Consider the following 11,593-nt stretch of genomic DNA (forward strand, 5'->3'; position numbering starts at 1 on the left):
CAGCACTAAGCTTAAATTCTCAAACATAAATGCGTTTTGCAGTCTCCCTACTGGTATTCATCAAGAAAAAGACTTCACTCCTCATTTAACAACCAACACTACATTCCTCGGAGTACTGATATATTACATCATTACTGCTCCCCCTCACGGTTTACAAATTCCACATCTCGTTTTTGGTACCACTGTCACAGTGCTGAAAGGGATTCTAACAGCACAACCGATACCCTACTGCTTAAGAAAAAGCTTAGATCTTAAGCATTACCCTTCTCAGAGCGGTCACTCCAACGCTGCCACCCACTGCCTGTGTTTGAAGAAGCTGAGATGTGACTCACACTCGCATCATCTATATACTGCCCACGGCACACTGTTCTATTTACACAGGGCAGAACCCACAGCCAACAGGAGGGAAATGACAGATGTGCAAGCGTGCAAAATTAACTAAGCAAAGACTTCCCCTTCGCTTCCTTCTGGAGTCTCTCTCTCTCATAGAGGGGTTTAGAAAAGTCACTTATTAGAACAATAAGGTATGAAGAATTGAAAAGAAAACGCATGTTGTTAAATCATTCTTGCAGTCCAGTTAAAAGTTCTGGTGTGTCTATTTCCTTTTGCTAGAAGAGTGCATGATGATGTATTTTTCATCTGATTGGAACCCATGCAGATAAATAATAGGTACTGTATATACAGTGTGGGGAAAAAAATTCCAGACCACCGAAAAAGAACTAACATTGTATCTTCATGTACAGGGTGGTCAATTGTGACATTAAATAGCTGCTATTACCAAACATGGCTATTTGGTAGCTATGCTGCACTTCTTAACTTAAAGCTCTCTGCTTGTGTGAAATCAACAATGCAACTAATGTTACTTTTTTTTTAGTCACAATGAATGCCATTACTAGTCTACAGGAAGGATGGATCCAATTTTCTCCTTTATTCCTTCCTTCACGGCCACAACTGGAAAAAGCAAGATGAACAATTCTTTAAACTCCTCGGTCTTGAAAGTCACAGTTACGTTTTATATTATTCAGAAAATCTATCCTTGCATTCGGCGAAACATGTATTTGTTGGCTGAAGGCAACAGTGTTACATTGCTGGCGTGACTCATTAAAAAAGAACCCCTCAGACATTGTTTTGCAACAAGTTTACAGAGGCGTGCCCAAACTTCACTTTTTGCAGCTGTTGCTAGGTTACAAACTATCCAGGGATCTTGGAAAAAAGTCTGAAATTATGGTCATTTTCCTCCTACAGTCAGACAGGATGCCTTACTGTTCCTAAATGGAAAATTCATTAGCTCTTATGTTTCCTCTTAAAACAGAGAAATGAAAAGGGAAGCCTGTATCTGCTTCTTTTGTCTACAGAGATCAAAAACATTAAAAATGATGTAACCATGAGCCTAGAGTCCCTGAAAATGGCTTTTCCTAAAACAGCATTCCAGCAAAGTAAAAAAACAACAACAAAGATGAGATCTACATTTTTGACAGAAACAAAGGCATTTCTAAACTATGATTATATTTTCTTGTTCATGAGAATTTTACACAAAGATAGAAAACCTGGGGAGTCATTTTTTAACTTCTAGTTATGTTTTCAAAATGTCTCATTATCCACACTGAACAAAATACCCGCTGGATATTTTCTTTATGAACCCATACAGAATGGAAAAAACTACAAGGAAACCCAGGGAGCACAGTCACAGTTTCCAGATTGATACCATATGCTTTTTATGAGGAGACTAAAATATCCAAGAACAAAAGTGCAGCGGTGTGCGTCTTAAATAGGAGATGCCTGCAACATATAATTTAAGAGATTTCACCAGTTATCAAAATTGCTGGTAAGCATAGAAAACAAAATTGTCCTTTTGGAAACACAATCAAGTACTGTAATCTTTGCCATAGAGTGAGGTTTGATTTTGCGTTTGTAAGCAGGAAATAAAAATCTGAAACAGAATCTATTTTTCTTTTAGAAATACATACACTTAATTTCCACTTTTCCAATTTCCAGCCTTTAAGACAGCTAAGCACCATTAATACAAGATATCAGGACATTTGAACAAGTCTGTTTATGTTTAACATTACCTAAGTTTTCCAAAGAATGTGTATGACATACCGTATGTCTAAACTGAAAACTAATCTCTACTTTTTAAAACATCTTTTTGTTCTTTGTAAAAATATGCGAGTATACTGAATGCAGATGGGAAAGGGATTTCCTGTTTTTACTCATACATACACCTATGGAAGTAGGACTGTAAAATAATTTAGTTGTGTACTACAATTTACTTACTCTATTTGAGTAGCGTGCAGGCACAGCTATAAAAATATGTTATCTTTTGCAATACTTTCATGGAAATATTTACTTAACCTTTTTTGTTCTCCACACTCTGTCAGCAGCAATGAAAGTCTATTAATTAAGTGCAAATTGATATTCTGTAAGATTAGGCTTGAATTAAAAAAAAAACATTTTTCCCCAGAAAACAAAACATTCCATTTAACATTCCATTGAAGGAGGTGCTTTTGTTAACCATCAAAAAACTTCCCCAGCTCCTATTTATTTGGATCTTCATTTTTATTCCAAGTAATTAAGGAAGAAATACAATACTGATGTTTCCTAAAACATAACACAATTGCACAATCACACAAACATTATTAAATCCCACAATTACACTATTACTAGCTTTTCAGATTTTCTAAAAAGAGGTCAACATGCATTAAGTCATTTTTAACAGTGAGTAATTTAACAACCATCCCCCGATCTTATAGAAGACCTTTCACTCAGTTTTCTGCAGAGCTTCCCAGACATTGCCGAGCAGGTCACAACACAGCACCACAGGGTGTGGAAATAGCAGAGGACAACAATACAGTCTCTAATAAAGACACACCTGTAGTGTCATGGGCGGCATTCCCTTAGGTTTCTCCAATGTCCAACTAATAGACAGTGATAAACCACTAGCAATACACACCACCCTTAATATTGTATACCGTATCTTTTACTCTATAATAATATGGCAATGGAAATAATTGCACTCCTGAGAGCTATGGTACATGTGTATTGTGCTAACTTACTATTAAAATCATTTCTTCTCATGAAATGAGAATTTTAATGTCATCTTTCCTGGAGGTATTCCTCTGGCAGGTTGTTTGAAAGAACCTCAAGCCTTTCATATCCGGTAATGCCACACGGTTCACGCTCTTAACAGCACTAAATGAAAGAAGAGCCACACAAGCATGTTTCCTCATCCCCCAAATATCCCTTTCAACATTTCTCAAACACAGCTATCAAGCAACACCCCCCTGTCTCTGTGATGGCGATTGACCTCCACTGTACTGCTGACTCTTCATTACAAAAGTAAACACCTCCAGGTATCTGCAAAGAGCTGATTATTCTTCAATAGCAGAACAGGGACAGACAGGAATTTTAACAACTGGCTTAACCCAAAAAAGTGCCCTTTCAAAAGACAAAAGGGCAAGGCCTTTGCTATTGCTATAAAACTGAAACCCCAGAACACTGACTTGTCTGTTTAACTAGATTATTTGCCTGACAGATGTGTTTTTGAAGGGTTACATACTGTACAAAAGCAAACTGCAACAATACTTGAAATTCTAGTCGATTATTGCTTATAATTAAGGTCTTTTTTTTATCAGTCCAGTACTTACTGTTAGAACAGCAGATTTAACGAAGGTGCCTCCCTTTTGTTTGGTCTAGTCACTACATTGAACTTTTGACAGAAAATATGCAAATTGAATCACATTTGAAGGTACATACTTATTTTGACCAATGGTTTCATAATCCTTGACAATGACTTCAATAAATGAAGAGGAATCCAGAGGGGTTGCCTTTAAATCAAACTCAAGGACCTAGAATTAGAAAGGAAATTAGTGTTAGTTTCTCTGTTGTAAAACAGCATTTCTGTTCCAGCGGCAAAGTAATTAATTTAAAGACGATTCCAAAAAAGGGCAAACTAGGCAGAGTTTCAAATCCAATGGGTACATCATTGATCCTTAACCGTTCAGCATCACAGGCTTTGCAGATCTGCACTGATCACCGTATAAAAGCGATTTACTACAAAAATATCAAACTGTAAAATCAAGTTCACAAGACGAAAGTTTTGATTACTAAGTCAACTTTCTCTCGAGAAAGTATTCAAATTCAGGTTCTTGCTGAAACTCCCTTTCATAGGTACAAGATAAACAGTACTGACCTCCACATTCTAAAGAACAAAGCGGTCCCTGGCTCCTCTCCCACTAGCAGTGATTTACTGTACCAATGTAAAGATCCCTGCAATTTCAGATTTGGCAAATATTGGAACAGGGGGTACAAGGAACACAGATATAAAAACGAATGCCTTACTTCATTCCAAACAGGATTTGTTTCACTGTTTATGGATTTGGTTTTCTTCTTCTCGGCTGAAAAAAAAAAGTTTTAATCTGAGTATCTCACAGTAGGAGAACGATTGAAAACAAAGCTATTTGAACACTTTTCTGTTCCATAGGCCTTTCAGGGACTCCCAAATGTCAAAAGGGTTAGAATTTTCTGTACCTCTACGGCCTGGGGAAGAGTGATAAACGTGACCCTCAACGAAAAACAAAGGTCATGCGAGATCAACCATGTCACGATTTCCCCCAAGGGCGTCAGTTCTACTTTTTTCAGGTTCCATTGTTGTCACACACGGAATTTTTCTATTAGAACGTTAGCTTGTTAAGTGAGTTTTGATTTCACAGTGGCTTCATACAATGCTACACACAAACAGCATGCCTACCATGGGAACGTGTGTTGTCCCTTACAGACACCGAGCATTACGCTCTTCTCAAATGTAAAGTAGACGTACCGTACGGGGGGGCAGGGATCAAACTCAAATTGGTCTAAGACCCACGCGTCCAGCGTGACATAAATATGACATAATGTATTTGAACAGCGCAAGAGAAATTAATAACAATTGTGCAATGCAGGATCTTAAAAAACGAAGGAGGTTATTATTAAAATGGAAAATGAGGCAACTCCGTGTTGAAATTCTGCTTCCTTAATAAAAAATCCACACCCAAAGGTAATATGATCGCAAGCAGCAGCACAGCCATTAGCGTTAGCGAAGGGAGGCAGCGATTCAAGCTCTATCCCCTTATTTGGGCATGCTTTTTTTTCGATTTTATCGCCTCAATGTGAAAATCTGGAATTCCATTTCATGGGGATGAACAGATTTCTAAAGTTCAAAAGTCTGCATCTGATGGACCAATATCCCTCAGTTTTAGTTTAGTGAAAAAATCCATTAGGCAGAAACTCCAGTGTTTCTGTTGCCCCAGTGTGTTCAGATTTCTATTGTTGATTTGGGTTTGTGTTAAATGTGCTCATCGTGTAGCTCTAAACACAGAATAAAAAAATCCACCGGACGGGCCCAGAAGATTAGTGTAAATTATTTCTAAAAAACAATTTTCTGGCTTGCTGCTAAATTCGGCAGACTGTATTTGTTTGGGAAAAAAATACTAGCAGACATGCGTTCTTCTACAATACGTTAAGGAAAAAGGACCATAAGAAATTAGTGTATCCTGAACAAACGTGTTTTCATTTCTTTAATATGTCTACAGGAAACGGCTTCCAACCATATAGTACAAAAACAAATTTTCAACGTGAAATTTTAAACATCATTTTAAGGGGTTCAAATATAGTCTAATGAAAACGTTGGTCATTCCATGCAGATTTATTTTGTCCCACTGTAAAGAATTGTTATGCAAACTTTTTTCCTGTTTATGATACAACTTAACAAGACTGGTTAATCATATGACTCATAAGGAGTTGCTGTTTTTTGTTCGTGGAAGATATTTTACTTTGGTAAACTGGGGTTATGCGAGCACCATATTGTTTGGCCTAAGATCTAGCCACCCATCTTTTCCCTATATGCAACATGATAAACACAAATCAAGTAACTCGGTCTTTTACACATATACAGTAAACCGCACGGCAAATAACTATCTCCGAATACAAGTATGAATTCCCATGTTAGCTACGATATTCAATACAGTAACCACTAAAATGGGCTTTCTGGTTGGAAATCATGTCCTGTCATCTAAACTGTTCTATGGTTTTCCTAACATAGTCAAGCTCTAAGTGCTATAAAATGACACTCATTATAAGCTGCAATTTATTTGGTCTTTCTGGACCTCATTCTCCTCTGGTCTGTCACATTGCATTGGGCGTTCCTGAATACTGAACAAGAAGATGAGAACGGTGCCAATCGACAGGGGAGGCCATTCTGCCTATCTAGCGCATGTGGTAGATAGTACCCTTCAGAGATTTAACCATTCTTGGTGAGCAAACACCTCTTTGTGCCGTTCAGAAGAATCTTGAATGGCTTTGTTAATCAACACAGTGACGCATATTAAACTCTTCCACGCGAAATGGTCTAGACGTGCCTGAACGTCTCTGAAACTCGACGGATGATTGACGCTGTAATTGATGCAGAAGTGCAGCGGGGGTAAACTGTCCGGTTGCCAGAAGGGGGAAGGTCAGACACATATCTCAGGGCCAAGTGCCTGACGGATGCATATGATGCATGTTTATTGTCCTTCGTAACATAAAAATAAAAAATATACAATGTTGGTACATTATTTTCTATTGTTTCGGATTGACTCATGCATAGCCTGATCTATGCAAGACTATTTTATGACTACCCATATCCTTCAGAAAGATTTGCAGGGATTGGGGTACCCTTGCTTCTGAAGAGATCTGAAGAAATCATAAGAAATCACTGATAGACTCTAAAATTGATATTTCCCAATTAGGCTCTCCGATCTAATCTCTTGCATAGACAGCTGACTAAACATATAACATATTCCAGTTCACTCCTCGATTTCTCCTTGTTTTACAAGGTTTTCGTTTCCACCAAGCGCACACAACCTCACACAATAAAAAAATGTGGACTGAATATGCCGAGATCACACTTGCAAAATGTTTTTTTTACTAATGCTGTGCTGATTGATAGTATGAACAAAAAACGCCCAACTTTTTTATGATGAAAAAAACAGAAACGAGCACTTTTCAAGGTCATATTTGCAGCGTTTTAAGGATTTCTTTTTTTAATTTGATTACTGAAGCTTGAAATAACTTCGTGAATAAAAAAAAACTCCTGTTAACTAATGTGACTTAACTCCATCAAAGGTGAGAAAGGCAAGATCTTACCTTTGAAGACAACAGTTACTATGGGGTCTGGATTTCCAAGTTTCTTTTTGGGCAGACCTTTCGCGGATTCCACAGCTACACGCAGCATTGCGGCGACGAATTGTTTTTTTTTTTATTCCGTTTTTTGACCGAAGTAAAGCCGACCCAGTTGCTGCATGCTCACTGGCGACAGCCTTTCCACGTCTCACAGGGAGCAGCGCAGCTAGAGAGGAAACGCACGGTTTGTGCAATTTGGAAAAGGAGAAGAGGGTGGAACTTAGGGAGTGGCAAATACCTGTATTAAAGGGAAAACATCAGGCAGGTAAAGCTTTTTTTTTGGGGGGGGGGATTCAGAGTTCAAGGGTGGAAATAACTACAAATTGGTTCCTGCTGTCGGCAAATGTTCCACAACATTCTACTGTCTTATAAAGCATACTGTATGGGATATCTGGTTAAGAATGGTAATTTAATCTAGGTACAGTATATCATAGTTGTATTCGCACATTTTAGGTAAAACCTAAAAAAAATACATAGTAACTCCAATAAACTATAAACTATGTTGATTGACCTGATCGAGGTACTTTTTCAGTTCCAAGGGAAGTACAGAGCAGTTTTGTCTATACGGTAGCTCGAATCTCAAACCTCCGTCTACCTTTCTGACTTCGCGTTTCGCTCATGTGATGTGTATCAGAATGCAATGTGATGCACCTTATTGTTTTCCGTGTATTATTTAACTCTAAACGACCTGACTTGTCTCGCCTCAGGTTTTGTTCCTTATGGAAATTCGGAAGACAATAAATCGGGGTTAAACGCCACCTTGTGGTTAAATCATAATAATCGCACCGTATAAAGTACAGTATAGATACAAGTACGTACAGAACGAATAAACGGTTTATTAGAGACTAAACATTTAATATAATGTTAATCCCAAGATATTATGTTAAGTATTACAGTAATCTTCACAACGCACACAGAACTGATAAACCACTTGTGCGCTACGTCAAAATAATTATGATTTTTAAATAATTATTACTAATTAAAATGCTGTTTAAGCATTTTACATAAGTATTGCAAAGGTCTTAAGAACCTTACTATGGGGTCTCATTTTGTGAAATTATAAAACGATGCAAGCACTTTATTTTTTAATTTGGTGCTTGACCAGCTCTTTTCCTCGCTCTGCTGCATTATGGGAAAGGAAGCCGATGTGAGTTATGACTGTCGATGCAAGTGTCTCTGGTGTATTGCTGGAGGCGACAGCGGAGCTGACATGTGTGTCATTTCAGGCCGTCTCTCCAAAGGGTTTACAGGCAACGGCTGGACTGTAAAAAAACAACTCCAACAGGAAGTGCAAGCCAGCCCGCAAGAAGCTGTTGAGCTGTTTCTCACATCTCATTCAGGTCTGTGTCAACTGCCAGTGGCAGAGTGATCCCATATTTTATATACCCTGTAATGCACAGCTGGCAACCCATTGAAGCTAGACGGTTAAGAGCCTGGTCAGTACCTGGATGGGAGGCCTCCTGGGAAAGCTAAGGCTGCTGCTGGAAGAGGTGTTAGTGAGGCCAGTAGGGGGTGCTCACCCCGTGGTCTGTGTTGGTCCTAATGCCCCAGTAGGACACTATACTGTAAAAAAGGTCCTGCCCTGGTGATAAGATGTAAAACAAAGGTCCTGACTCTCTGTGGTCATTAAAAATCCCAGGGTGTTTTTTGAAAATAGTAGGGGTGTTAACCCAGTGTCCTAGCCTAATTTCCCGCCTAGGCTTTACCAATCACAGCCTCCTAATAATCCTTATCACTCTGTTCTCCTCCCCACCTATAGCTGATGTGTTGTGAGTGTACTGGTGCACTTTAGCTGCTGTCGAATCATCCAGGAGGGCTACACATTGGTGGTGGAGGGGAGTTCCCATTACCTGTAAAGCGCTTTGAGTGGAGTGTCCAGAAAAAGTCTATTTAAGTGTAAGGAATTTATTTAATTTAACTATGGACATTAGCAAGACCCTACCAGAATCAGTGCCAAGTCGCTGTAATCACACCTGGAGGTGGGCTGAGCTGCTTTTAGGGGATTCTCTCATTTTGTGCTAAGGCAATAAATACGCAGCATATTGTATGCAAGGAAGAAAAAGCAGGAGATTCTGGAGATGTATGCAGGGGTTCAATAATAATGAATAATAATGTGGTCTAATTAGAGATTATTGAATACTTAGTATCCTCTGTTTAGTAGCACTTGAATATACAGCACAGGGCTTTGAAAATGCAGCAATGACACACAATGCTCCAGTAATCCTAAACTACAAGACCTCCAGAAGCTCTGTGTATAAAATACAAGCCCTGGAGTTGTTATTCATCACAGAAAACCTGCATCCCTTTGTTGATACATAGTACAGTGGCCATATCGATATTGTAGGATACATAAGGCTCTATTAATAGAGCAGGAACCCTGAGGGCCAATTCTGAAAGCAATCTCTAATGATACTAGAGATTAATAATGTGGTTTTAGACCACAGGGATTCTGTAGGCTCTGTAAATAATGAAGTAGCCCAGATCTATTAATACCACAAAAGCCATGGAAGTTCTATTAATAAATGAGGGTCTGGTAAGATCTATCAATAATGCAGGAACCCTTTGGTATCTTTTAATAATACAAGGATCTATTAATAACAGAGGAGTTTAGTTTTAGAGGAGTTTAGATTTATAATCATATGCTCATCACTATAGATCAATATTATTGATGTATAATAATAACATAATAGTTCAGGTGGGTAGCTGCGTCAGCATGCGTAGGCTGCAAAGGAACAAGTAATAGGTTTATTCCATGCTGAAAAAAAGAAGAAAGAGAACACAACGTTTCGGCCGTGGAGCCTTCTTCAGGTGTCATAATAATATAATAATTGCTTACACTTATATAGCACTTTTCTGGACACTCCACTCAAAGCGCTTTACAGCAGCAACCTAAGTTTTTCCCAGGAGGTCTCTCATTCAGGTACTGACCAGGCTCACACCTGCTTAGCTTCAGTGGATTGCCAGAAATGATATAGTAATTAGTAATTACAGTATATATAAGACCATGCTGTATATTTCTGCCATGTGAAAATTACTGTGCATGCTTAAACAGGTTGTGGAGGGACATACAGAAATTTGGATGATTTATTTTTAATAAATGATACTTGAATATAAAGATATAGTATAAATAGTCATTTTTCCACACTGATTACTGTGAGAGTCTATACTACAGTGAATATGAGTAAAATCGAATGGGAATCACAGACACAAAAATAAATTAACAATTGTAGAAGTGTAAGTTTTTAAAAGTCTCTATAGGTCAAATCAATTCTTAAGTCTATTGCCAAAAACAACTGACCAAACTACGTTCATTTAGTTGAATTGTTTGTTTAGTTGATGTATGCATTTCGTAAGCAGAAGAAATATGATTTTGTCTATGATAATATAAACCAGGTTACTTTCAAACATGGAGTAGATCAATTAATTAACACAATAATATCTTCTGCTACTAATCACATACATACTGTACTGTTTAAGACCCCAGGTGATGAACACTGTTAGCACATTCTGAAATTTGTCAATCTGGCTGTGCGAGACGACCACACTCAAAAAGTTAGGAACTGCAAAGATGCTGCTGAAAGAATCTGTAACTGCCGTAACTTCCTTAACCTTATTATTTGTTTATGTTAAGTGATGTTCTCCAAAACATCTTATACGTGGAAACAAATGAGCAAAAATAAAGGTTATATGCACTTTTTACTAGCCTTCCCTTAAAATTATGTAGCGCTCTGACGTCTCCGTCATATTTAAGGAAACGGAAGTGACGTCGCGGCGCTGTTTTCAAACTTGATTTCAATCCCGGAAAAGAGCGAGCTGTCTAACAGCAACGCTCTTTTAGATGTTAGAGACAAGTCTTTTACAGCTGAAAAAAATAACGGTGAGGTCTGTTTTGTAAATATGTCAATTTTAGTATCTTCACACGCACAGCTTGCTTACATATTATGGTAACTGCTCACTCTTTATTTTTCTCAGGAGCTTAACGTTTTCGCGTTTTATTCATGTCGTTTTGGATCTCTTTAAAGTTGAAACTATATTATGCGTACGAATGTGTGTATATATATGTAGCTAAAATAGAACGTCCATGTCTTCTGTTTAAGTGGTTATAACGGTAAACGTTAATTTGTTTAATTACTACTTGTGGCGCTGATATTTGTCTCTCCACGCCCTGCGATACAGGCCTTTCCCATGATATAACTTAGAGATTTATAAGATCTATGATATGGATTTGATTTGTATTTTTTCTAGAGTTTTCACTGTATCCCGTCTTCGTTTGTGTATGTGATCTAATGTATTTTTTTCTGTAAATATCCGCCCGAATCGCTTTTCAGTTAGTACCTATATCACTTGATGACTTTTTATGTACGTTTTATTTTAATAAATGGTATCTTTTCTAGATAAC

At 37.9% G+C, this 11,593-nt stretch overlaps 1 protein-coding gene across 1 annotated transcript in view; it reads right to left on the minus strand.

Moving 5' to 3' along the window:
- myofl (myoferlin like) overlaps positions 1-7,369 on the minus strand; it is a 51,484-nt gene extending 44,115 nt beyond the window's left edge. Inside the window, exons 1-3 of the mRNA XM_088916091.1 lie at positions 7,159-7,369; positions 4,339-4,394; positions 3,754-3,845 (exon numbers count right to left, since the gene is read on the minus strand). Of these exons, the coding sequence (XP_088772217.1) occupies positions 3,754-3,845; positions 4,339-4,394; positions 7,159-7,246 (236 nt within the window). The 5' untranslated portion in view covers positions 7,247-7,369. The remainder of the gene's footprint in view (positions 1-3,753; positions 3,846-4,338; positions 4,395-7,158) is intronic.
- Between the last annotated feature and the right edge of the window lie 4,224 nt (positions 7,370-11,593).

This window comes from Atractosteus spatula, chromosome 5 (genome assembly GCF_055471065.1).
Source record: "Atractosteus spatula isolate fAtrSpa1 chromosome 5, fAtrSpa1.hap1, whole genome shotgun sequence".
NCBI lineage: Eukaryota > Metazoa > Chordata > Actinopteri > Semionotiformes > Lepisosteidae > Atractosteus > Atractosteus spatula.